This window comes from Festucalex cinctus, chromosome 11 (genome assembly GCF_051991245.1).
Source record: "Festucalex cinctus isolate MCC-2025b chromosome 11, RoL_Fcin_1.0, whole genome shotgun sequence".
Lineage (NCBI taxonomy): Eukaryota > Metazoa > Chordata > Actinopteri > Syngnathiformes > Syngnathidae > Festucalex > Festucalex cinctus.
This window is the reverse complement of record NC_135421.1, coordinates 13,974,998-14,002,037: the sequence shown is the minus strand read 5'-3', so window position 1 is coordinate 14,002,037 and position 27,040 is coordinate 13,974,998. Positions and strand designations below refer to the sequence as shown.

The 27,040-nt window shown below is 38.0% G+C and overlaps 1 protein-coding gene across 1 annotated transcript; it reads right to left on the bottom strand.

The window, feature by feature from the left end:
• col8a1a (collagen, type VIII, alpha 1a) lies at positions 1-26,914 on the bottom strand. The gene is made up of 4 exons (XM_077537161.1): positions 26,839-26,914; positions 15,562-15,750; positions 2,029-2,341; positions 1-1,937 (listed from the first exon to the last, which is right to left on the bottom strand). The coding sequence occupies exons 3-4, from the start codon at positions 2,330-2,332 to the stop codon at positions 1-3; spliced, it is 2,241 nt and encodes a 746-aa protein (XP_077393287.1). The 5' UTR covers positions 2,333-2,341; positions 15,562-15,750; positions 26,839-26,914.
• Between the last annotated feature and the right edge of the window lie 126 nt (positions 26,915-27,040).

Genomic DNA, 27,040 nt, shown 5'->3' with positions numbered 1-27,040 from the left:
TTACAATGGATACAGTAGAAATCCAGAGAAAGACGAATGCACGTACTCTCCAGCGTAAAGTCCTGCAGCCTGATCTGAGGGCAGTTGAATGTACACTGTGTCCCCTGGCTGTAAAGGTAAAACTGCACTTCCCGATGCTTGATCTAAGTACCCCTTCTTGTACTCATCATATGTATACATCACAGGCTCATTGTTCCTCATCAGGCCCGCCCACACATTGGCTCCTTTGCAATGAATGTGGTAGGCAAAGTAATAAATGCCAGGGACTTCACAGGTGAATATTCCCGTTTGGGGGTTGAAGTTTTGGCGACCGTTGTACAAAGGCTTCTCAAACACCACTGGACTGTCCACAGGTGGGAATGGAGTTGATGTTATAGCTGTGAATGCTGGCATTTCCAGCCCACTGACTCCCATGACCTCTGCGCCATTTCCTCCATATTTGCCCTTTTTACCATAGCCACCAGCCTTCTCACCATCCAGTCCAGGGCCCATTTGGGAGAGCACTCCAGCCAAGTCCGGAGACACGCCAGGTTCTCCTGGTGGGCCAGGAGGTCCAGAAGGGCCAGGTGGTCCACTCAGTCCTTGGGGTCCTGATGGGCCTTCTTTCCCCCGAGGTCCAATAGGACCAGGATGACCTGGAATGCCTTCACCTGTAATTCCCGGTGGACCAGGAGGACCAAAATCTCCTTTTGGTCCTTGAGGCCCAGGTGCTCCGATAGGACCTGCTACACCATCCATACCGGGGATTCCTTTAGGACCTTGAGGTCCCATTTCACCAGGAAATCCACCTACTCCTTTGGGCCCAGGAAGTCCTGCCAGACCTGGCGCACCAGGAAGGCCTTTATGTCCACTATCTCCTTTGGCGCCACTTGGTCCTTGAGGACCTCTCAGTCCTGGACTTCCACGTTCTCCAGGCAAGCCATCAGTACCAGGTAATCCAGGAGTACCAGAGTCTCCCCGAATTCCATCAGTGCCTTTAGGTCCTCCTTCTCCACATTCTCCTTTTGGACCTGGTAAGCCTACGCCCCCTGATGGCCCCTTGGGTCCCGGAGCACCTGGTTGACCACTTGGCCCAGCAGGTCCAGTCATACCTGGTAATCCTGCATGTCCTTTATCTCCCTTTGGTCCTAGGGGTCCAGTTGGCCCATTCATACCTTTATCACCATTTGGTCCTTGGAGGCCTGGTTTACCAAAGCCAGGTAGTCCTGGCGTTCCTGGCAAACCAGGTGGTCCTGGATGACCTTTTGGACCCTGCATGCCTGGCTGTCCTGGTAGACCATTTTGACCTGGTTTTCCTTGGCCCGGCAGACCAGGCGGACCGGGTGGTCCTCCTTCACCTGGTGGTCCACTTAGTCCTTTTAGTCCTGGATGACCCTTCTCTCCTGGAGGTCCTTGTGGGCCTGGCATCCCATTCAAACCTGGTTTTCCAAAACCAGGTAGCCCTCTTTGTCCAGCAGGGCCTTGGGGTCCTGGCAGACCTTTATGACCTGGTAGCCCTGGCTGTCCCATTCCTTTATCACCTTTGGGTCCTTGTAATCCAGGAAGTCCTGGCAGTCCTTTGTGACCTGGCTCTCCTTTCATTCCTGGTTGGCCTGGGAGTCCCTGGCCACCTGCTTTACCTATTCCAGGTAGCCCAGGTGGCCCTGGTGGACCCTGACGTCCTGGTTGTCCGGACAGCCCTTGTTCACCCCGAGGTCCCATTTCGCCTTGCGGCCCCAGCTGTCCGAGTCCTCCTGGCCTGCCTGGTGGTCCTGGCAACCCGGGTTTACCTATCCCAGGTACTCCTGGTTGACCGGGAGGTCCAGGTAGCCCTGCTCGTCCTGGTTGGCCATTGCCTGGAGGTCCAGGGGGTCCTATTGGTCCTTGTGGACCAGGTGGACCAACTGGACCTGGTAGTCCTTGGGGTATTCCCTCAGCACCGCTTGGGATTGTTTGACCTGTGACACATCATCAGGAGTTCCAGGTTCACAATGACTTCCATTAATGTAGCTTTTTGTTACATTTGGTGTCAAAAAACTTATTTCTTACCTTTGTCTTGTCCACCGTTATAGCCACCCCCTTTACGAGCCTTTTCTTTGCCCTTCATTACGGGCATCTGGGGGAGTTCTTTCCTATACTGGGGATAGTGCATATAGGGTACTTCTTTGCCGATGTACTGCTGCTGGGGGTAGCCTTCATTGCCCATGCCCATGTGTTGGTGGTGTTGCATTTGCATCTGCTGCTGGTATGCTTGAGGGTGTTGATTGTGTCCATAGTACTTCCCATCACTTATATATATAAGTACTACAAGCTGCAGCAGGGTCAGGAGCAATGGGGGCCGAAGGGGCTGCATGGCCAAGGCCTGTATCGAAGGAAGAGAATATCACAAGGTTAGACAACAGCTTTAATTGATCGAATCAACTTAACTTTGTATTTTATTGCATCAAGAAGTTTATTCTTACATGCTGTTGATCAGATACTTTCACAGATGAATTATAAATAATGTGCAGTTTATTTACAGCTGGCCACAATCTACAGAAGTATGAAAAACAACAACTATTTATTTATTTATTTATTTATTTATTTATTTATTATGTATTGGTGTATCAATCTCTGCGATTGGCTGGCAACCAGTCTGGGGTGTCCCCCGCCTCCTGTCCAGAGTCAGCTGAGGTAGGTGCCAGCACCCCCCAAGACCCTTGTGAGGAATAAGCGGTCAAGAAAATGGATGGATGGATGGATGGATGGATGGATGGATGGATGGATGGATGGATGGATGGATGGATGGATGGACGGACGGACGGATGGATCAATCTATTTTTCTATTTACTAATTTGTTGGTTGTGTATTTTTATTATTATTATTATTATTATTATTATTATTATTATTATTATTATTATTATTATTATTATTACTATTATTATTATTATTATTATTATTATTATTATTAACATCATCATCATCAATTTTGTTGCTGTATTATATTTTCTTATGTTATTTGTTATTTATTTGTTGTTTTAATGCAGGCACACTGAAACGAAAGTAAATGGTCAAACTGATTTAAAATTAATTTGTTAATGGGAAAAAAAACAAATGTTTTGTTTTATAATGTTAAGAGAATGAAGTTGTAATACAGTAATTGTAGATGATACAATTGTAATACTACAAGAAAATTCACAACAAAAACGACACTGGTTTTTCTCAGAATAGTCCAACTTTATTATAGTAATATTATTACGTTTTCACCACTGAATATTTCACTTTTATTTTTCTATTTTTTTCTTGTAACATTATGACTTTTTTCCTTGTAATATTAGCAAATGTTCCATGCTTGTAGCATTTCAGCTTTATTCTTTTTATTTTTCCTCTTGATCTTGCTCTTTATTTTTGGCTTTATGTCAAGTGTTAAAGATGTACTCAACACTAAATCAACTTTTTTTTCTTTTTTTTTCCTGCTGATAAACTGTATGACCTGGCATCAAGTCATTATTTTGATATTTTAGTGCATGTTAGTTGAAAGCTTGAATTTGGGGCAAAAACCGTGTGTTTGGTGCCATCTTAAGGTTAAACACTGAGATAAACACAATTTGGCTTGTTTGTCCTGTCATTACTTGAGAAGTGGCCAACTACGTCACTTGTGGACTATGACGACTTGTGGTCGCCCCCCGCCAGCCAGCTCAGTCTTGTACACGCCTCCTTAAACGCCATCTTAGCAAGTTGCTGCTGTCAATCACAGCCAGACCACATTCGCAACCCAACGTTCCACCAGACTACACCCCCTTTGAGTGCCGATTTCAAATTTTAGTGAGGGGTGGAGCAAGAGTTTGATTTCCTATTGAGTTACCCTTGAAGTGCATTGATTGATGACAAGCATGAACCCATCTCCATAGAAAACATGCTACAAGTACAGTTGATACGCAAAGGGGAGTGGGTCAATGAAATGCACTCGAAATAATGTTGACACACATGATATTTTGTCATACTGTTTTAATTGCACGCAGCAAATGGGAGGATATGTCTGTCCACTATCAATTCTGTGCAATTCTAAAACCAAAATAAAAACATCTGAGTAACTATCACGAAAACCCCCAAAATCCACAAGTGAACCCACAAATGTTCACAATATGTAATAGTAAACATGTTTTCTTGAACTTTCAACTAAAATTTGAAATGGCCCCTGATTGTGAAAAAGTGGAGCATGGGTCAAACTATGCTGCACCTATTTTCTCATTATGGTGCAAACATGAGTATGTCTCCTCGCTGCTGGCTTTGTGCCTAAACATGAAACATGTCTTCTTACATGTTCTGCCACCACGATGTAACCCACACGGTTTTCTACTGTGTAGTTTAGTGAATAAGCGTCCCTGTTATTGCCTACAGTGATTTCCATCCTGTCATCAAGGTTCGGCCTCATTCCCATTGGTGCTTTCCTCAGGACACATTGGCCGTCATTTTCGGAATTCCCAGCCACATCCTGACATCATCCGCGCCAGCGATGCTCTTTACCTTCGGATCTCTGACCTTTTCTCAGTCGACTGGTAATTTTGACAGGACAGTGTCACTGTCTACCCCCCGATGAGAGATGGCCTTTGAAAGGGAAGGGATCTCTTTGCCATGGCAACACAAGTCAGACATGCCAAAGAGTCACTCGGAGGGATGTGAGTGATTTCAACAACAACAACAACAAAAAAAGGAATTTTTGTTTCTTTATACTGAATAGACTTTTCCAAGTATTGTTATCAATGGCGTGACCCTGCTACATTTACTGTACTGATGGTTCTCGGAAAAACAAACAAAAACAGGTACAAAACGAAAGCAGCAAGCAGAGATTTCATTTTTTCCTTCAAAACGATCATTACATAATCTCAACCCCCATGACATAGCATAGGCAAATTAATAAAAATAATGATTTTGAAATTACATTTGCTCATGGATACCTGTTTCCAACTGAAGCTCATTTTGGGGGATTCCCAAGTAGGAGCCTGTCAAAATATGACCCCTGAATTTCGCCCAAAATTGCTGTTGAAAACAAAAACGGCCTGTTCAAGATGGGTCTCGGTCCTTTCTTGTGCATCCTGTTATGATATACATGGCCACTGTTTAAAAACTGGTGAGAGTGATTATGAAAGGCCCTTGAGAAGTGTCACATAAATTTCAAAATGGGCATGAGCAATGTACTTCGTTCGGACCAATCAGAAGTAGGCATGGGCCGGTTACCGGTATGACGATTTACCATTGTTTAAAAAGGTTTCAATAACCACGGATACTGGCTGTCACTTATAGAAGCGTAGAACTGCCGATGTGGAGTAAAAGGTTTTGACTGAGCTATGTCGTTCGAACGTACTGGTAAAGTCATTCAAATGTATTTGTAACACGTAGGTTAAATGCTAAAAACATTCCAATATTTCCCATACAAGGTTTTGACTTGCGCATTTACAACTGTGGCATTATGGGGGGGAAAAAAATGATACATTTAGCCTAAACGACTTTTCGGCATATTTGAACAATATTGCCCAGTCTATTGTTCACTCCACATTGGCAGTTCCATGCTTACATATGTGACTGGTAATTTCTCTCTTTCTTGGTGTGTAATGGAGGAGGGAAGGAGCAAGATAAGATACTGCAAACATAGATGCCTTTTTTTTTTTTTTTTTAAGATTAATGTGTTCTGCCCTTTACAAAAAAAAAAAAAAAAAAAAGTGTCAGCACGTACTAGGTCTACTACAGGTCTGCTCTGAAAATAGCTCACCAAATATGGGGCAGAAGAAGAATTAAAACCGTAGAAGTTAATATAAACATTTATGTATTCATTTATTTATTTGAACTTAACAAGACATACATTTGTAATGTACTAAATATTCTATATTTTGTTTAAAAATAAAATAAATTGGGTTCAATGGATAAAAATTTATTTTTTTAACCTATATATATATATATATATATATATATAAACTTACATTTATGGCCGTGTGTAGCCCATGTGCCGTATGATCAACATCTTTGCTCTAAATAAAAAATCTCACTTACTGGACTTTGTTGAGAATCACTGATCTAGATCTAGAAGAATTCTTCAGTTTCTGACCATTATTGGCTGCATCAATGCAAGTTTTTGTGAGTCTGTAGGATGCATGCACCTGTCAGAATATTTGTGTTTTTCATGTCTGCCCACCAACGTAAACAGGCCACACTTAAAAATATTTTTCTGGAGTGGAGTCAGGATGAGAGGAAATATTTAACTAATGTTTTTCCTTATAAAGCAATGAAGGAAATCCCACATTCAGTGCATAAAAAACAAAGCTAAAGTCATGGTTTTCCTCTAAATGAATGACAAAAGCAATATTGACCAGAGGGAGCCTTGAAAATGTTACATAAATATTTCAAAACAACATGGAACCTTTTATGACGGTGTCCCCCATATTGATACATGATGTAAATAAGTGAGCAAGTATGTGTGTGAATACATGTTTTTGAAAGGATGGAAATACTGTGACAAGTACACAACGAGCGCCTGTTAACTTGACACATAGCAACACATCGTTGTCACGGTAACCAGGGAGCGGTGGCAACACTTCCTGACTCTACCTGCCGCACAGTCTCCCCCGGCATTTGATTGAAAATAGGTGTCGCCTCCCAAGCGACTCATTCATTCACTCGCCATGAAAATGAACCAGCAATTTCCACCGCTTGAACTTATTTGTTGTTTGAGGAAACGGCAGCGGTGGCATGCGGAGCGTGAATGGAAAGAAGTTTGTTATGCCCTCCTAAGTGCCACTGTGTCATCATCGCACAATAGTCACCCATTCAGGGGGCAGACGTGAGGTCACATGTGTATGTAACGCAGTCGTGAGCGCACATGGCGTGAGAAGTCGGGTAGTGTTTTATGACTCGCACGCTAGCGCCAACTCAACCCAAATGGCATAATCTGTCAATAGAAGGGAAGTCAGTCCCAAAGTCTGAAATGTTTTTTTGTAAAACTAATTGTCTTTGTATGAAAAGTGCAATATAAATAAAGCTGTCTTGCCTCATGCAAACACAACAATGCTCATCACCGAGAGAAAACACCAGAACAACAATGAAGCATGAGGGTGGCAGTATCACGTTTTGGGGGTTTTCTTTAGTTGTAACTGAACTTAAACAAGGTGGAAGGAAATATGAAGAGTTTGAAATAGAAGTCAGCACAAAACCTTCTGACTTCTGCTAGGAAAATTATTTCTATTGCTAATTTTTACTTCTCTGCTCTTGGAAGGACATGTTTTAGGCAGATAATTATTTCTTGGTCTCATTTGTTTATATAATTAATAAATATCTACCATTGAAAAGGGGTTGTGTAGACTTTTATATTCACTGTAGGTAAGTATAGGAAATTATAAAGGTAAATAGCCAAGTTGCTAGTCTGTGGCTACGTAGGTAAGTGGTTAGGTAAATGAGACGAATATGGACGTAAGTAAGTGAATTGGGGGAGATAGGGTGCAGGTTGGGTACGGCAGGCTACATACACAGATTATTATGGTAAAGATAGATTTGTCAAGGGTAATAAATATGTTTTCAGGGAACACATTCAATCCCCTTTAACAATAAAATGGTACATTTTTTTAAATTGAAACGATAGTATTAATATTAGCACTGAGGACATTTGAACATGTGCTGTCTAGTCCCTTGCACATGCTCATACAAAAACATGTCCCAGACACTATAAAAATAAGCAAACCCCCAAGTTGTCTGCTGTGTTTAAGACATGTGCATGTGTCTGCTGTTTGACACACTGCTTCCAGATGTCACACAAGCAAGGTGTATTAAATCATTACATGTCATATCTTTCTTTCCGCAGAGTCAACATCCACCGAATACGCTGAACCGAATAAGCTACGAACGACAGCATGTCATTTAAGTGCTGCAGATGGGCAGCAGGCTTTTTCATTGGTCAACTTCGGATGTGATGAATGATGGCGATGATGGGGATTATCGTCTGAAGATGAAAGAAAACCAAAGGAAGCTGTAATTATATGGTAACTGAAACACATGGATAGAAGAATGTGATTTCACTGGTCAACAGGAAATTGGACTCAGAGATGACTTTTTGTGTCCCTATACAAATGTTTGACGCTGATTTAAAAAATGTCTTTACTTTTTTTTCTCACATATCAGGTTGTTGATATATATTTTTTTGTTTTAAAACTTTACATATGAAAACTTACACAATATGGATTATTATTACCATTATTATTATTATTATTATTATTATTATTAATAAAACCTGATGTGCTACAGATGGCAGATTTGGAATCGGTACAAAAAAATGAATCTTGAAAACTTTTCTTGTCTGATTTAAAGGGACACTTGACTCATTGAACAATTTTCAGCAGTGAAAAATTAATATTTTGTTCCGAATGAATTTGTTAAGTTCATTATGTTTCCATGTACAATTAATAGCGTTAAAAAGTCTTTTTTTCTACTTGCTGTCGACTGATGATGACATCACCCATGCTGGGGAAGAAAAATGACTTTTTAAAGGTATTGATTGTACATGAAAACTAATTAAGTTACCACATTATCAACAAAATATTAACTTTTTACTGCTAATGAATCTTGTCTGATCAAATGTCTGATTTAAAGTTTTTTTATATAAAATTGTTGACGAGCGTAATGTATCGGGGTGTGTGTGTGTATATATATAGTTATAGGGAAAAAAATGCAATGTAAACTAATGTTAAATTATGTTACTATACATACTGAAAAAAAAAATCATAATGGAAAAAAATGCACAGTGGATTTAACAGACCTGAAAGCAAGAGACTGTGGATCATTGGCTTGAAAATACAAAATAGAAAATAGTGTCCAGTCCACTCAAAACGCTCCTATATCCATCCATCCATCCATTGTCTGAACCGCTTATCCTTATTCACCACAATCACAGTACCTGTTCAAGTTTGCTAGTTCCGCAATTGGCCACATTTCGTCACATCTCCAGTAAGCGGCACTGTGGCGCCATCAACAGAAAATGAATAATATAAATAATATAAATAATAATAATAATAATAATAATAATATCATGATAATAATAATAATGAATAATGAATAATGAATAATGGGGGGGGGGGGGGGGGGACAAAATTCTAACCCAGGAGTCAAGTAGTAGCAGAAGGAGAGTGAACACGCCTTGAAGCTATAATGTAAACATAAATACAATAATAATCCCCAGAGAGGTATTCATTTAACTACATTATTGCAATTGGTGTGGATTAATACTGTAATTGCACTCATGCAGTGCTGTAAACTACTAATACAATAGTCATATTAAAAGAATTCCTCTCTGACAGTGTCCATCAAGGCCTCGTCTACTAAGCACCGCAGAGGAAAACGTCCTCCGCCACGACCCATTCATCATCTGTCAGACGGCGACAACGCTCTTCTCGCCGTCTGACTAACTTCCTTTCCTCCATCTCTGTGCCAACAGAGGCGCATCTGTTCCACAACATCTTCCTGCCTTCTCTGTCTGTTTGATCGTGGCCCCACCTCAACGACCCACCTCCATCTCATCTCATCCAATGACCCGAAGTCTACCACAATAGCAGCAGGAAAACTGTTATCAAAAGTGATTAAATTGAACCCTATTTTTTGTTATACCTCAACACCAATAGTGGGCGCTAAATTTGAGATCTGGGCCTTCCTCAACCGACATGATCCACCTCTCAATATCATCACAATCACGTTAAAATTACATCAATAGAAACCATCAATACAATGCATTGCGATGTAAGTTTTAATTCCTTCCGTGACCACACTCGTAACTCAGCACATCTTCTGAAAAATTATGTAATGTGTTTGTGTGTGTTTAGAGGAAAAAATAGCACTCCATATTATTGTAAATTATAAAAACATACAGTAACGATAAGACATTTACAAATGTAAACAGTTTTTGTTCCACTACATCAATTAAATGCTGCTCCTTCAGTGGTGCCTGCCTTGGCCACCTGGGGGCAGTATAGACCAGACAGACAGCTATACTGTTCATTGAGCTGTCTCCTCTCAGATGATCAGTACAGCACTAATATCAAAAATATATGACTGAGTACTGCTATGCTGTCTGTCTGTATGTGTTGCTGCACATTTGTGTTCACTCTGTTGCTTTAAGTGTTAACGCACTGCAAATAGTCTGAGCCACTGGTTCTCAGACCCGGTCCTCGAGCACCCCTATCCAGCTTGTTTTCCATGCATCTCTCCCCAGCCAACACAGCTGCGGCTCGTCATCAGGCTTTATGCAGAGCTTGCTGATTAGCTAATCATTTGGAACACCTGTGTTGCTTATGGGAGACATGAAAAACAGGCTGGATGGGGTACTTGAGGAACGCGGTTGAGAACCACTGGTCTAAGCTATGTGGTTGTGTGGTGTAATTTTCTTAGTTTTATGTATAGTTTGAGAGTAAATGTAAACTGAGAGTGGCAATAAACAACTCAAAGCCTCATTTTTTAAGAATTGTTGATTCAATTCACCACAGACAAGACAATATCCATAGAACAGGAATTAAAACTTGAAAAGTGTCTGGCTGCTCACTACAAAATGGAGACTATAATTATTTCAATATCACCTCCATATGCAAATGAATTATTTTACCAAGCATACGCTAACAAAACAAACGTGTAGCTCAGCGTTAGGGAAACCTGGTCCCCGAGCGTTTTCGATGTCTCCCTCCACCAACACACTTGATTGGATGAACAGGATCGTTATCATTGCTGATGAGCTGATCATTTCAATCAGCTGAGTTGAAGGAGGGAGACATCGAAAACAAGCAGGACAGCGGCTTTTGATGACCACCATTTTTACAGACTAGTTCAAACATAGACATTAATAATGGGTTTTTTTTTACGCTGGCAATAGTTTGAAACTGGAACAGATTAATTTCCACTATAACATGGACCCATCACGTGGAGCTTAGCTTGTAAAATTATCTCCTTTTTCTGTACACACGCACACACTTTACAATTTAGATGCATGCACACACAGTGCCACAGCTGTGCAGCTAAATAAACCAAAGTATTTACCTCTGCCTCTCTCCTTTACACAACCATAATAACTCTTGAGGCCCCTTTGTCCACCGGACCCCTGCACTACTTTGCAGAATAATGTGTGCTGGAGCACTGTTTGTGCACGCAAACACACATTTACACACAGGCTGCATTCAAAAGACTTCCTGTTGTGGTCAGCTCTGCCATGGGTGGTATATTCAGCATCCCCCTTTCATGCAACTAGGAGCAAGGCAATGGCTTTTTGGGGAAAAGTGACATTAAAGGTAGTTTGAAAATGTGAGAGAAAAAAATCATTTTTTTTTTTTTTTTTTTTTTTTTTTTTTTAGCAATGATGCAAACCACATGCATGATAAATAATGTGAAGAACCCCCTTTATATAAAAAACAACAACAACAAAAACAACTGAGCACTAATATTACCTGGTTTTCATAAATAATTCATAATCTGACAAAACATTCTCAAAGTATGGTTTGTGGGCCATTTGTGGGTCTTGAAAATCCTCTCTAAGTGTTCTGTAATTTTGAGGTTTAGTATACCCTTTTGAACTTTTTTAATAAAAACAACCAAAATCTAAAAAGAAAAACAACAAATAGGAGATATATGCTTTCTATTTATCAGCAACGATCTTAGGAAAATAGATATCTTTGATACATGCCATACAGAAAAAAAAAATATATATATATATATATATATATTTTATAGAATTATGATTACTTAATTTTCTGTTTATATATTTTCTTAGAGGGAAAAAAAGCAATATATTTATGTAGAAACGTGTTTTTCTTTTATAACTAAAAAAAACAAAGTGAAAACTTTTAATTTTGTTATTGTGATTAAAAGGAAATATTTATTTTCTTCATGTTGTGGATGAAAATAATTCCATAAATAGTGCTGCTTCAAAGTGTACAATAGAAAATAACTTGACTAGGATCATAGTAATTTCAATAAATTGAATTCAACAGTATTGGAAAAATGGATTCTGCCTGATGAAATGAATGAATAACAGTTGTTGTAAGTTCGATAATGTCTGATTTTAAGGCTAGTTATTAACTAGTTTTGACTAGTTATGAACTAGTTTTGAAATAAGAACTCAACTGAAAACTGTTTAACTATTGTTTAAGTTTCTTGCTTTCTTGGGCCACATAAATGGATGTGGTGGGCCACAATTGGCCCTCGAGCCTTGAGTTTGACACGTGTTTTAAAATTGTTTGTTGGTGTGAATGAGTGTCAGTGGTTGAATTGTTAGAGGGCATACACTTTTTCGTGTAATAAAGATGCACCTCATCCAGCCATATATTCAATTATACCAAAAATCACTGACAATTCCTCCATCTGAATTTTTCCATGAAATCATTTTGAGTGACCTTTAATGTCCTGCGGTTGCGCGATGGTACATTCCAGTGCGTGTATCAAAGCAGCGTGCCGGTGAGCACACAGCAAGGCAATTGAGGAAGTGTTTGCTCGACACTCTCTTCTCACCAAACTGCGTGCTCTTGCCTCCATGACGTACATGTGACAGTTTGGCTTCAGCTTCCTGCACGCTCACTAGACATTTCAATGCATATTTGGTTTGCATTCACTCGTGCACACATGCAGTACACACGTGTGGTGCACATAGCAGATCCCACACTGCACTAATTTTAGAAGGATGCTCTGGAACACCTGCCATTGGCTGGCAATCGGTTCAGGGTGTACCCCGCCTACTGCACGAAGCCAGCTGGGATAGGCTCCAGCACCCCCCGCGACCCTTGTGAAGAGCAAGCGGTTAAGAAAATGGATGGATGGATGGATGGATGGATGGATGGATGGATGGATGCTCTGGAACATAAGGATGCACAATTGTGGCGCTAAATGCTAACCCGGGGCTAGCATTTAGCTAGCATTACTAAATGCTAACCCGGGGCAAGCATTTAGCTAGCATTACTAAATGCTAACTCAGGGCTAAATGGATGCCACTATAAATCCAAATAATCCTAGCCATTCAGATAATAATAAAAAAGTGGTGATTGAAAGGACTAAATAAAATGATTCATTCATTTATCACGACATTTTTATTTTTTTTAAAAACGCTTGTATTCATTAGGTCAAATATACACTGAAAGGAAAATCGAAAAGTGACCAATCGGTCTAGGTTGGAGCCTCTCCCAAGTGACTTTGGGGTCACACCCTGGACTGGTCACCATTTAAGAAAACGAATTAACATTGATATGTCATCATTATGCGGCACAGAGGATTACTGTTTAGCACGTCCGTCTCACAGTTCAGTGGTAGCGGGTTCAATTCCGTACTGTGGCCTCGTGGGTTTTCACCTGGTACTGTGTGTTTCCTTCCACATTCCAAAAACATGCATGGTAGGTTAACACATTCACTGCCAGCCCAGCAAAAATCCATTATTTGGACGTCTTTTTCCGTCAATGGCAGTCAATGAGTTAAGATGAGATGTAACCAAAATTGATGGATTTTTAAGCAAAATTTGCCTTAAAAGGTTAAAAAAAAAAAAAGAGGAAAAAGGATGCTGCAATATAATCACAAAATATATTGGCACATTGTGTTTAACACATTCACTGCCAGCCCAGCAAAAATCCATTATTTGACGTCTTTTTCCGTCAATGGCAGTCATTGAGTTAATTGAACACTAAATTGTTCCTAGGTGTGAATGATTGTTTGTCTATGTGTGCCCTGTGATTGGCTGGTGACCAGTTCAGGGTGTACCCTGCCTACTACCCTAAGACAGCTGGGACAGGCTCCAGAATGTCCGTGAGCCTTGTGATGAGAAACGGTTCAGATAATTTATGGATGGATATCATCATTATGAAAATTAAAACATTAATTGACGTTAAAGACACGCCCACCGAGTACCGCCAATAACGTTAATTAACATCAATTACGTTTTTGTTTTGTTTTTCTCAATGGGCAGCACAACGTCTTGTGTAGCTCTGGTTCGTGAATGGGATGGGGAAAAAAACACAAAAAAAACACACCCATAACTATGGCCAGCAGATGGCAGCACTGTATCTCTTTTCAATGGGCTCCCGGGTATCAAATTACATGAAAACATGGCGGATCTTAGGAAATAGAATGTTTTCAAGGATGATGTGAATGAGCAAAGCGTTTGGCACATTAAACCTAATTAAAAAAATATATATATATATTAGTGTCAAAGTCACTGTTTCACAAAAAGCTTGTTTCTCCTTATTTTTTCCATTTTTGCCTGGTGTCACTCAAATGACCTATTTTCAAATGATGATTACTAACAAAAAGAGTAAGGTAGAATCATACTTTATTTTCTACTGAAAGAATGTAATCCAGTCTTTCGTATGTATCCACCATGTTTACGTAGTCATAGCACACAATATTCTGTTTGCCTTGAAAGATGAGTGAAAATGCTCAAAATGGTTGGCAGTAAAAAAGTTCATTTTAATTTGTACTAACTACTTTATTTCAAACAAAATGTGCACTGTATATGTACATCTATACTGTACACATCTTTTAGATCAGAGCCCAGTTAAAAGCATTTACAGTAATTCTAACCATCAATAATTTCTTCAGAACCTGATAGAAAACTATTGTTAGGAGATAACTTGTTTTTATTTCTAACCCCCCAAAGACATGTTATTACAGAAAGGATTAATAAAATTGTGGGATCCATGCATGCTTTCAACTGCAAGAAAAAAAACGCTGAAATTATCATAAAATCAGAACATAGATATTTTTATTGTTAATCAAAACACAAACACAAATATTTTGTTTTTACTTTTTACTGGGGTTAAGAAAATTAAACATTAAAAAAAGAAAGGAAATAAATTGGGCAAATAGATGTTATTAATTATTAAGAAATTTAATACAAAAAAAAATGAACACAATATACAGGACTGTCTCAGAAAATTTTAATATTGTGATAAAGTCCTTTATTTTCTCTAATGCAATTAAACAAGCAAAAATGCCATACATTCTGGATTCATTACAAATCAACTGAAATATTGCAAGCCTTTTATTGTTTTAATATTGCTGATTATGGCATTTTTTTACTTAGTCTGAGGAAATATTCTAATATTTTGAGATAGGATACTTGAGTTTTCTTAAGCTGTAAGCCATAATCAGCAATATTAAAATAAAATAAAAAGGCTTGCAATATTTCAGTTGATTTGTAATGAATGTATGACATTTTTGTTTTTTTTTTAATTGCAATGCAGAAAATAAAAAACTTTATCACAATATTCTAATTTTCTGAGACAGTCCTGTATTTTATATATATTTTTGGATTATACAAGTTGTATATAAATAATATGAATGAATTAAATGAAAATATATCAAAATGATAAATGAAATACGAAAATGATAACTGAAATGTAAAATATACAATATATAATAATATACCGTTTTATTTGTGGAAAAAAATGTATATAACAGATACACAGAGATCAATTCCAAACCCACTAAATCTTGTGCATTCATGTGCAAACATCCAACTAATACTTGTGCATGTATTTAGAATAGAAATGACGCCTTCGTTCCAAAATACAGGTTTGTACATCACCAAAACACGGCATTGCTTACCTTTGAGGGTCAGGTGCAAAGTTGAAATAATCACCACAGTGAGGAAAAAAATGGGATGGACGAGTCCTCCTCTGGCACTTGTGTTCATAACAGATGCCCACCTTTGCGGACACAGCATATATGCGCTGCTGGGCGGGGCCACATGGGGTGGGCGGTCCAACCAGAGCCTGCTTGGAAGAACAGGAGGGACTAGAAAAAGAAAAACACACACACAACTTCTTCCACAACTTATAATGGCACAAAAACATATTTGTCGGCTGAGTAGCCACAAAGATAATAAAGAATAAAGCGTCATTTTGTCGCCCACTTTTGGTGATCTAATGCACCGGATGCATTAAAATGAGCCACAGTGGTCGCATTGTTAGGCCTTCACCTGTTCTGGCATACGTCGGAGGAAAACCCAAACAGACGACAAACAAGTTTTGTGTCACCTCGTACTGTATTCATACTCGGAGGAGTTGAGGAATTAAATCAAATTAAAGAATCCGACGTCGTGGCGTGACGTGATGTGTTATTGCAATTAAGACAAACCCACAGAACCAAAAGAAAAAAATTAAGAGTAATGTTATGACTACTGTATGTAAGTGTAAGAATACATAATACTAAAACTGTGGTAAAGCTTTTTGTTTGTGTTTTTCACACATGCGCACACAAAATATTTTGATTGTGTTTGCCATCTTTTTTTGCCTTTTACACAATGACCACTGTCAAAAACTCAGTTTACCTCATGGAGGTAATGAATTGGTGGTATGTTTTTGTAGGATTTTTTTTTTATTTTAGGAAAGAAAATAAGTGAGACCTGCTAGTTTCATACATAACATCGGTTCAGCCAGTAAATGAATACATTTTGCTTTTGCAGAGCTTGAACTGCTGTCCTGCAACATCACTAGATGTCAGTTCAGGGGGCATTATCATGTAAAAAAATAATAATAAATAAATAAATAAAAAAAATTGAATTTTCTGGGGGGGAAAAATGCACACACACACGCACACACACAAAAAAAACCTTGTAGTTCCAACCATTTTCATGCGTGACATCACTGACATAGATCAGAAAACCAAAGTAAGTTCAAATTAAATGTTCTGTGTGAAATCTGTAACGAACAAAAAGTCATAGTTCAGCAAAGTGTAATTTGTTTCACTTTTACTTCTTCTTTTGCTTTTTGGCAACACCCTTTCCGAAGGACGGAGCAGCCTCAACAAGGAATGTTTAAAAAACAGCTTGTGCAAAGATAAGGAATTCATGTTAGCGGCTAGCTCTAGACTCTAGATAGCTAGCTGTGGAATGGCTAGCTAGCTAGTCAGTCTTCACCATGCTTGTCATCCAATGCATGCTGTTTTATCATTGTTGATTTGTTGCTGTTGTTTTTTTAAACACAATTACATACTTGCTTATTAATGATTAAACTAATTTAACTAACTTTATACATTTACAGTTTCTAATTCAGTTTCTCACAATTGTGTGAATTTTTCACTTAACTCATTCAATCCCAAAAATGCGTAAAAACGTTTTTTTTTTTTTTTTATATTTTGTCCTTCTCTCCCAAAAATGTGTTTACACGTTTTTTTTATGCAAGAGCATACAGAAGGCTTTGATGCAGCTTCTGACATGAAGAGGTGGCTGAAAGCAATGGTAGTTATTACACAAAAATGGCCAACGGGTGGCAGCAGAGTATAAGAGATCAGCCAGGGCCATGTTGCAATAAGCTCTTTTTGTCAGTTTGACCCGGAATGTGAATATTGATGAAACTTAGCTATATTCTAATGCTAATTGCTACATAACGGAAACAGATACAAATATACTTTTTTTTTCCTGATGAAAGAATAGACTCATTTCTTTTGATAGGTTTCATATTTTTAGAACAATAGAACACAATATCCTGTGGGGCTTGCAAAATGAGTCAAAATCCAGTAAAACAACCAGGGGCGAAGGGGCTTGCTTCAGTAAAAATGGCTGGGAGGGAATGAGTTAATTGACTCACTCACTGGTTTTTATATCATTTGCTATTTTTAACATTTGAAGAATGTTCATATTTGGTTTAAAACATCCATTTATTTTTGATTTTGTATTGAATTTGTGTTAAAGATATTGAATTGAATGTCTACATTTCATCAAAAAGTTATGTTTCACCAAGTGATTGTCATCAGGGTAAAAACAACATGGCTGCCCTCACACCTGTCATAGTAAAAGTGTGAAGAACGTAGTAGTCGACGGCGGCAACGTCACCGAAAATAAATCTTCCTTCCTCAGAGCGTCTTCGTGACGACAGACGCTTTTTCCAGGGTGCTTGTTCTTGTTTTGTTTTTGACACTTGGCCATCACTGGCCCGGCCACCCACCACTGCTATTCATTGTGTGCTTTTTGACAGGATTGGGCAGCGCACCTCCCTCATCAACTCATTTATTTAACTCCCATGAAACCAGCGCGTCAATGCTAAAATGGAAGTGAGTATGGGTGTGCACGTGTGCGGTTTTAAATGACACACCGGTGCAAAAGGGTGGATGTCCTGTTCCGTCTACAACAGCCAAGTGTCATGTTAGTCAGTTTACTGGCTTTTAGCAAAGCACTTTGCACTGTCACCCTTTTGTTAGCGCGCCATCACATCGCACCATTTGCGAGTTGCGACTCATCAGTCATCTGGTTCGCACAACATGTCAATGTCAGGGTTTTTGTGTCCAAATTATAGGATAGGTTGTGATATTTTAGGCCCACAAAGGCAGATGTCAGATGGTCATTACGACTGTCATGTTAAAATAAAATAGTAGTATATTTATTTCTGTGTCATCAATAGGATGTACAGTAGGCTCAAATTGTTCTATTGGCGGATTTTTTATATAATAAAGTATTTTTGCAGTTTTTGTAAAAGACCAAAGAACACAAAAACGCACAAAATCAAGAGTTGCTTATTTTGTTATTAACCAAAACATGACAAATAGTGAATTAAAATGTATTGGGGGCAGGGCGATATATGCTATTGACTTTAACTAATAGCTTTTTAATTTTGAAAAAAATAAAAAATAAAATAAAATAATAATAATCTGAGCTACCTGCTTTTGTTTTTGTTTTTTTTAAATGAAAATCCTCAACAAAATCTTTTTTTAAAGCTTACAAATCTAGCAAGAAATATGTTTTCGTTTTGAAACAAAAACTTGAACAAAATATGCAGTTTTCTCCTCAGATTAGAAAATTAGCTCAATTTATTTTTTTAAACCTAAAAAATAGTTTAATTTAATAACTAAATAAATAAATACATACATAAATAATAAACAAGGCAACCAAAGCTAAAGCATCCTCGCTTTAGTTTTTAATGTAAACATTAAAAAAAATGTTGCTAAACAAAATGATTAGAAAAGATCACAACGTGAAAAAAAATGCTCATAAAATTCAAAGATACTAAAAAGAACGTGTCCTGCGATTGGTTGGCAGGTTGGCAACCAGCTTGGAGTATACTCCGCCTACTGCCGGAAGCCAGCTGGGATAGGCTCCAGCACCACCGTAACCTTGTGCGGGAGAAGCAGTTAATTAAAACTCATTCACTGCCAGTCATTATAGAAAATTTTTACATTTCCAATACTCACGTGATATTACATTCAATAATTATATATAAACCGAATCTACCAAATAACAGAATAGACTCCCTACTTTTTGTCCCGTCCCGTTCTTTTATAATTGACAGCAGAAAAATGTAGGTTTGCCAAAATACAGCCATTTCTCCCATGGACTCTGAAACTGTGTTTATTTCCTATAAAATGGGGCAATGATGGCATCTACCGGTGGTTGGGCATCAGTAAAGTTGTTTCCAAGTTTGATATTTACAGTGGAGCATGCTCAGATTCGCCCCCATTTAGCACCGCTCTAAAAAATACAATTGACAAGTATACTTGTCAAAGGCAGTGAATGAGTTAAGAAAATGGCTGGATGGATAAAAAGAACAAGAATTGCATTTATCTTTCGGAATTTCTTTTCTCCTTGCATGCAATAAAACCCGAAAAAAACATTTGAAAAAAAACAAAAAAAAACCCACAAAATTCAAGGCAACCTGCTTTTTTTTTTGTTTTTTTCCCCCAAACGCTTGCTTTTCAATTTGTCCACTGCATTTTGGAATTCGTGAGCAATTTGTAAGAGAGTCTGATATTTTTTTTCTTCTCACGATTATGCTATGATGTATTAGCCTGAGTTTTCGTCAACATTTCGGATGGCTAACAGCATCTCTCCGCATTCTCTCGCACACATTTTGGATTATAATGTCACAGGCAAAGTCCATTGAAGCGTTACAAGCTGTAATGTTGGGTGGCAAATTGAGTTCACCAAATGGACTGAAACTTCACTGTAGCTAGCCACAATACAGGTGACAGCACGCACGGATTTTTTTTTTTTTTTTTTTTTTAAGTGAGTGACTGAAAAAAAATAAAAATAAATAAAAAATCTGCTGTCAAGTTGCCGCGGGAGTGACGTCATGCAGCTGACAAATTTGCCCGGTAAACAACTGTCTGTCCACAGAAATGTCCCGCCAAAACAAAACAAACACAAAATGGCAAAAGACAGGCTGGGGGGTTGTAGGTTTAGGAAAAAAATCACCACCACACATTAACAGAAGCCCACAGGTGTAGACTGAGAAGGAGTTCGTGTGTGTATACATCCTGTATTTATATAGTGCATTTTCCTGAGTGAAAACGGAAGACCGTGCCTTTAAGTTAATAAGAGTCCAAAAAGGCAAAACATGACCATTGGGATTAGACGTGATTGCTCCCATCCGTCGCCTATGCAAACATGCAGTGTCGTATCGTGTCATTAAGAGAGCAATCAGCACACATCTGTTGCTCCTGGCCACCAGCTTTCACACACTATATTTCTGTGACCCAGTCAAGCTTAAATGCATTAAATGAATACGTGGTATAAAGGCATCAGGGTACCAGCAATTCAGGAACATTTGCATTTTACAGTCATGAAGACAGAGAAATTGTAAGTGACAAATCCGTAATTGTAAGCGCATTCCCGTTTTCAGATGACTTTATGACATCGGGGTTTGTCCCGCGCTTCCGCATTCCTCGCTTGGTCCCCCGTTCGCAGTGAGGCAACGCTGGAATTTTCAGTGCAAACGGGAGTAAACACCACAAGGTGGGCTGCAGGCCAGGGACAAAGTGCTTTGGAATTTCACTCATCAAGGAAAGACGCCTCAATTGCAGGCAAATTCTTCACAATGATTTGACGAGTAAATAATGGTGCATATTTTTGAATCCTGATTTTGAATGTAAAAAGTCTCATGTGAACTCTCTATCCATCCATCCATCCATGCATCCGTCCTCTATAACTGGTGTGGGTGCGTGCGCATGTGTGAGGCTATTTAGGTTTTACTATTCTGAACTTTTACCCCGCCGAACGCAACAGTGGCCTTTCCTCTCTGACCCCGGGTCACTCTGGGCCAACCTACAAGAACAATGGAAGGCACAAAAAGAAAGGATATGCCAAAGCATGCATATTGAATGGAAAACGTCTTCTTTTTCAGACCTTTTGGAAAATTCACTTAGAAAAAGAAAGTATGAGAAATTAATCCATGAATGTTCCAGAATTGGGTCAAAACTATTGATATTAATTGGAAATCTAAAAACGACTTTGTCTCAGTGGCTGAGTGACCTCGTGCAATTTATTGAGTGAGAAAAGGTTAATATTCACCAAGGGGTCTAATTAGCGTCACGGGTGTGCTGGAGCCTATCCCAGCTGACGTTGGGTGAGAGGCGGGGTACAACCTGAACTAGTTGCCAGCCAATCAAATGGCACAAACAAGCATTCACACCTATGAACAATTTAGAGAAGAAGTGAACCCATCTGTTTCCTACATGCACATTCACCCATTTCTTTTTTTTTTTTTACATTTTTATTTTTTATTTTTCCATCAAAATTCAAATTGAACAGTGATCTTGTTTTCCCCATCTTCATGCAGCTTAAGGAAGTTAGCTAGTTGTGCTGGACTAGAATTGCTCAACTTGGCATTGCAAATCATGCAGTTATACGCTGACTTCATCACTCAGCTCAACTATATATTTCTAGAACATGAAAAAAAAAAAAATGACCGCTGTTTTTTTTATGATGGAACCCAGGGGAATCAGATATGAAAACAGCAGAGGCCCCAGAGTTGAACCCTGTGGAACTCCATCCGTTCCATTACATGTTAATTCTATGGAAGCGTATTGCATTCACCTGAAAAAAATAAATAAAAATCTCCTGTTTTTCTGACAAATTTTTTTGGGAGCTTTGGGGTTTTTTTTGTTTTTTTTTGAGTACCGTATTTTATTTTTATTTTTTTCTGTTTTTCTGAATAATTGTTTTTTGTGTTTTACTGAATATTTTTTTCTGTTATAAAAAAAATATTCAGATAAACAAGGAAAAAAATATTCAGAAAAACAGGAGGAAAAATTACTCCGAAAAACATGGGAGAAAACATTATTTAGAAAAAAAACAAAAAACAGAAAATTTAAAAAAACAAAACAAAAAACAAAGCACCAACTTTTTTTTTTTTTTTTTTTTACCTCTGAACTCCAAGTGACTTGTTGCAGACCACTGACCTGTATATATGACTGGATAGTTGATAGTCCATACACGCCAGTGCAAGCCATTGAAGTCACAGGGCGGCCATCTTGTTACTCCTACCTCGTGAGTAGACTACTGTAGAAACTATACGGTATACATACAGATGAGACATATACAGCTCATAGGCAGTTGGTATAGGGCTGGAGGCATGGTGGGGTGGTTTGTGCCGGGGTGGTCACAATTTTTTAACAAGGGGAAAAAAAATAAATAAAAATAAATAATAATAAAAAAATAATAATTAAGTTTTTCTGAATAATTTTTTCCCTGTGTTTCTGAATATTTTTATAACAGAAAAAAAATATTCAGTAAAACAGAAAAAAAACATTTTTAAAAAAATGACAAAAAAAATACTAAAAAAAAACAAAACAAAAAACAAAGCCTCCCCCCAAAAATAGTCAGAAAAACAGTTTTTGTTTTGTTTTTTTTCAAGTGAATGCAATGTGCTTCGGTAATATTGCACATATTTGTCCAATCACTTCCTTTGTTTGACATAATATGAGGGGATTACAGTAATAAAGAATTCACATGAAGTACCATCACATGACGTACCGTCACAACAGTCGATGGGCCAAGTATTGTAGCGTGATCACCTGCAGCCAATGATGGCCAAATGTGGCGTATCGTCATAAATCATATGAGTCAGGTGTATTAATGCACACAACCCCATTAAACTCAAATCGGGGGGAATCCCACCCCCTCTTTCTCTGGTAATGACAAGAGGAAATATAAAAACAATGCATGCATGCAATCAAACTGACATTAAGACATATAGAAATGACTTATTTGGAACTGTTTGACATAATAAGCGCAATCCGTCATGATTAGCCACTTAAGTCAACAACATGCACGGCCTCTAAATGAGCAGCAATGAGCTCGCCCCTACCTGTGTTTGCTTTAGGCAAGGCTTCACACGGCAGTGTCGCAGCTTACATGCACACAAGCTTGCGCACGCGGCTCTCTCCTTTCACACGTAGCCAGTACCCACAATCCTTTGCCTCGATCAACAGACGGAAACATTCCCGTCTCGCGCCCACCCGCCACTGACATCACCGCTAACCATTTTAAACAAGACATGATGGGGTTTTTCTGTAGGGGTGCTAAGTATTATTTTGGCTCATGTCATTTCATTAGCCAATTAAATATTATTGTATGTAGTTAATTTGTATGCCTTTATGTACCAGTTATTTCAGTTCATACACTTAACTTTAATGTATTTTTTTACATCTGTGCACAGATTATTTCATGTCATGTTTTTGTTTTGTTTCAATTATTTTATTTATGTTCTGGGCTGGGGCTGCCCATTGTCAAAAATATAGCATAATTGTTGAAGGACAGTTGTCCTAAAGCAGGGGTCGGAAACCTTTCCTGTCAAAAGGGTCATTTTAGGCTAAATAAACAAGCAAAAATCTGTCTGGAGCCGCAAAACATTTGAAGATTGTGATGAAGTGAATTGTGTGTTAGTGTTAGTCGAATATGCATTACAACAATAGAAAAATATGTATGCAGCATCCAATATTCCAAACATTCATTTTCTTCTACCTTTGGTCTTCCGTTTTTGGATTTGTTTATGTAATTTTTCATACTTAGTTATTCATATATTTTTAGATTTTCTGCCTTTTTGTCAAATTTGACATCTTTGACAATTTTGTAGACATTTTACAATAATTTGGGGCACTTCTTTTATTTTGGGACATTTTATTGTTACTTTTTGAACATATTTTTTAAATCACTTTTCTGACTTTTTTTTTGTTGCAATTTTCTGTGCATTTTTTGGTAATTTTTGTGATTTCTTTTTTTGTGTTTCGACATGTTATATAGTTACTTTTTAAACATTTTATTTCCTGCCTTAAAAAAAAAAAATCTGACTTTTCTGACAATTTTATGTATATTTTACGGTAATTTTCAGGATTTCTTTTTTTTTCTGGCAATTTTATGTATATTTTATGGTAATTTTCAGGATTTCTTATTTTATGTTTGGACATTTTATAGTTACTTTTTTAACATTTTATTTAATCAATTTTTTGAGGGATTTATTTATTTATTTTTTTTGGCAATTCCAAAGACGTTTTATCATAATTTTCTGCCGTTCTTCTTTTTTTCTTTTTTCTTTTTTTGTGTGTGGACATTTTATGGTTACTTTTTGGACATTTTTTGGTAATTTTGAAAACTTTTTCATCCACCCTTCCTCTCTCTTTTCCTGACAGCTTATAATTTTGGCCTCTGACATTTTTTCAAATATTGAATTATTCATTTTTAAAAATCTAAATCATTATTTTATTTATCTTAGAAAAATAAACATAAATATGTAAAAAATAAATAAAATAAATGTAAATTTCTACTACAATTGTTTTCATGTGATTGTTTTTGTACTACATGATGTATTTGAGTGCGTTCAGGTCCAGCTAGTGTTGGTTTCACATGCAGTGGACAATCCTAAACCACTTTCACATATCACACGTATGTACAGAACCGCAAACCACGCTCCCCATCCTACTATGCTACATTCATAACTTGTCAATATGACACCATACTGTACACACAGTGAGACACATTCTCTTCAGACACCTGGCATGTTTAACTGATAGGCTACTTAATTTTAGGCGTGTGGGATAAAAACATGTTGACATGACATGTTAGACTTACACCGAAGTCAGGAGTTAATTTACCCATGTTCATGCGGCTCAGTTATGCCAACATAGGCCTACCTACTAATTTATCAATACTAAAGCAAGCACACAGAAGTTGACATTAGCTTTGGACGACATGGCATCTTTAGCTTAGCTGGTTAATATTGATGGCTTAGCAGCAGCTAGGTTTCACGCTAGTAGACTAATGTTTTGGCTAATGAGCCATACATATGATAATGTCATATGTAATAAATAATGTGAAGATAATGCAAACATTTTTACCCTTTTTATGTTAAATCGAACAATAGCTTAACAAGCTAACAATAGCTTAACAAGCTATTGTACTAGCTTAACAAGCTACTGTACTTGACTTCTGATTTCAAAACTAGCTATTCATCAATTTGTTGTGTACAGTACATGTAATAATATGATGAGACAAGTAAACATTTATTTGATTTTACAGTCAGAACGGCCATCTGAAGCTGAACATGCATAGCTCCTCTACATTTTTTTTTTTTTTTTTTTTTTTTTTAAATAAAGTTGTTGCTGTTATTTGTCCTACTATTTACTCGTTTGTAATGGAAATTTACTAGAGCAGACTCCCACATGTGATCATATTGTCTTGGTAGAGCAGCATGTGGCTCATCATTATTTTTGTATACTGTATACTCTATTCCAAATACCGGGGTAATTGTATGTTTGTGATCATGAGGTGGCTCATACAACAGCAGCCATGTTAGTCAAAAGACCTTGAATCCTGCATTCCTTGCTCTGCTCTGTACAACCTTTCCACTTCTTGCAAGAATTCAATTCTTAAGAAACAAACAGCAACAGATGGCCTTTTTTTAAGTACTAGCCTGCATGTCACCAGTTGTTTTTCATACCTTTGTGCCAGCTTTTGAATTTTAATGTGAGGTGAGAGCTGGTGTCTATCAGTTGACCCTATGATTTACAATTTTACACGGTTGGGGAATCCAGGTCCAGAAAGTAAAAACTCTGCCACAGGTGTTTCTAACTAACTGGCAGGAAAACAAGCTCATAGAAGCAGTAGAAGAGTAGAAGCACCTATGGCTAAAGTCAAACTGTTTCAGGGTTTGTTCTCTCTGGACCTGGATTCCCCAGCCCTGATGATTTATTATTGACAGTTTTGAACCAAAATGCTCCAATGACGAGCCTTTTAGGCAACACTGTGGGAAAAGCCACTACTCTCACTTGCTACATGAGCTCATTCCTAGCATTCATTCAAGTTGACTACTTGTCTTCTTCCGCTCCTCGACGACAGACATCAAGTTGTCTCAGTGGGTTAAAGGGTAAAATGTAGCGGGCCATAAGGTGCTTGCAGAATGGAATTGTGGGGTGGCTATTCTGCAGGGAGGTGTGAGTAATGCGTGGAATCCTCATGGGAGTCACTGTTGACCCGGCACAAACAGCATGGCATGCTAGGACGCACGCAGCATATGGACTGCAAGAGAAAAAGCTTTTTTTTTTTTTTTTGCCCTGTTGTGAGGAACAATGGACCTGAATGGTTAGAAGGTTTTAAAATGATCCAGTAAAGTTTTTGTCACATACAATGATGCTAAAAAGAGAAGGGAATCAGGAATATTGCAAGGACGTATTGACAGTTACATCAAATTGTGGTGGGACGGACATTCTTTAAAACAAATAGGGTTCTCTGAGTTGACTAAATTGGAAGTCAAGTTAAACAATTTCTTTACAATATGACTTTGTGCACCCCCACAAACATAATATTCTGATTAACATTGCGCTTGTGAAATACAAATTAAGCAGAAAAATCCACCCATTTTTATCCATCTTAGGGGCGGCCATTTTGGCAACTTATTGTTGACTGAAAGTGACATTACAGTTAAAGACTTTTTGTTTTTACTTGACTTCCCCTTTAAGTAAATTCTGCGATTTGTTTCTAAATACACCATGCTTTAAAGGGGAAGTCAGTTAAAATGTTCTTTCAAATAATACTTTTTCATCAACATCCATTTACATAAAAGAAATATAATCATAGATCACTTAATTACTAATTATATTACATAGGTAGGTCCTTACAGAAGTCCGACATGTTTTGCCTCCATCTTCCTGCTGCAGCGGTGCCCAAATTCAGTCCTCGAGAGCCCCTATCCAGCCTGTTTTCCATGTTTGTCTCCACCAACACACCTGACTCATGATCAAGATCGTTATCAGGCTTCTGCAAAGCTTGCTAATGAGCTGATCATTAGATTCAGCTGCGTTGAAGGAAGGAGGCATGAAA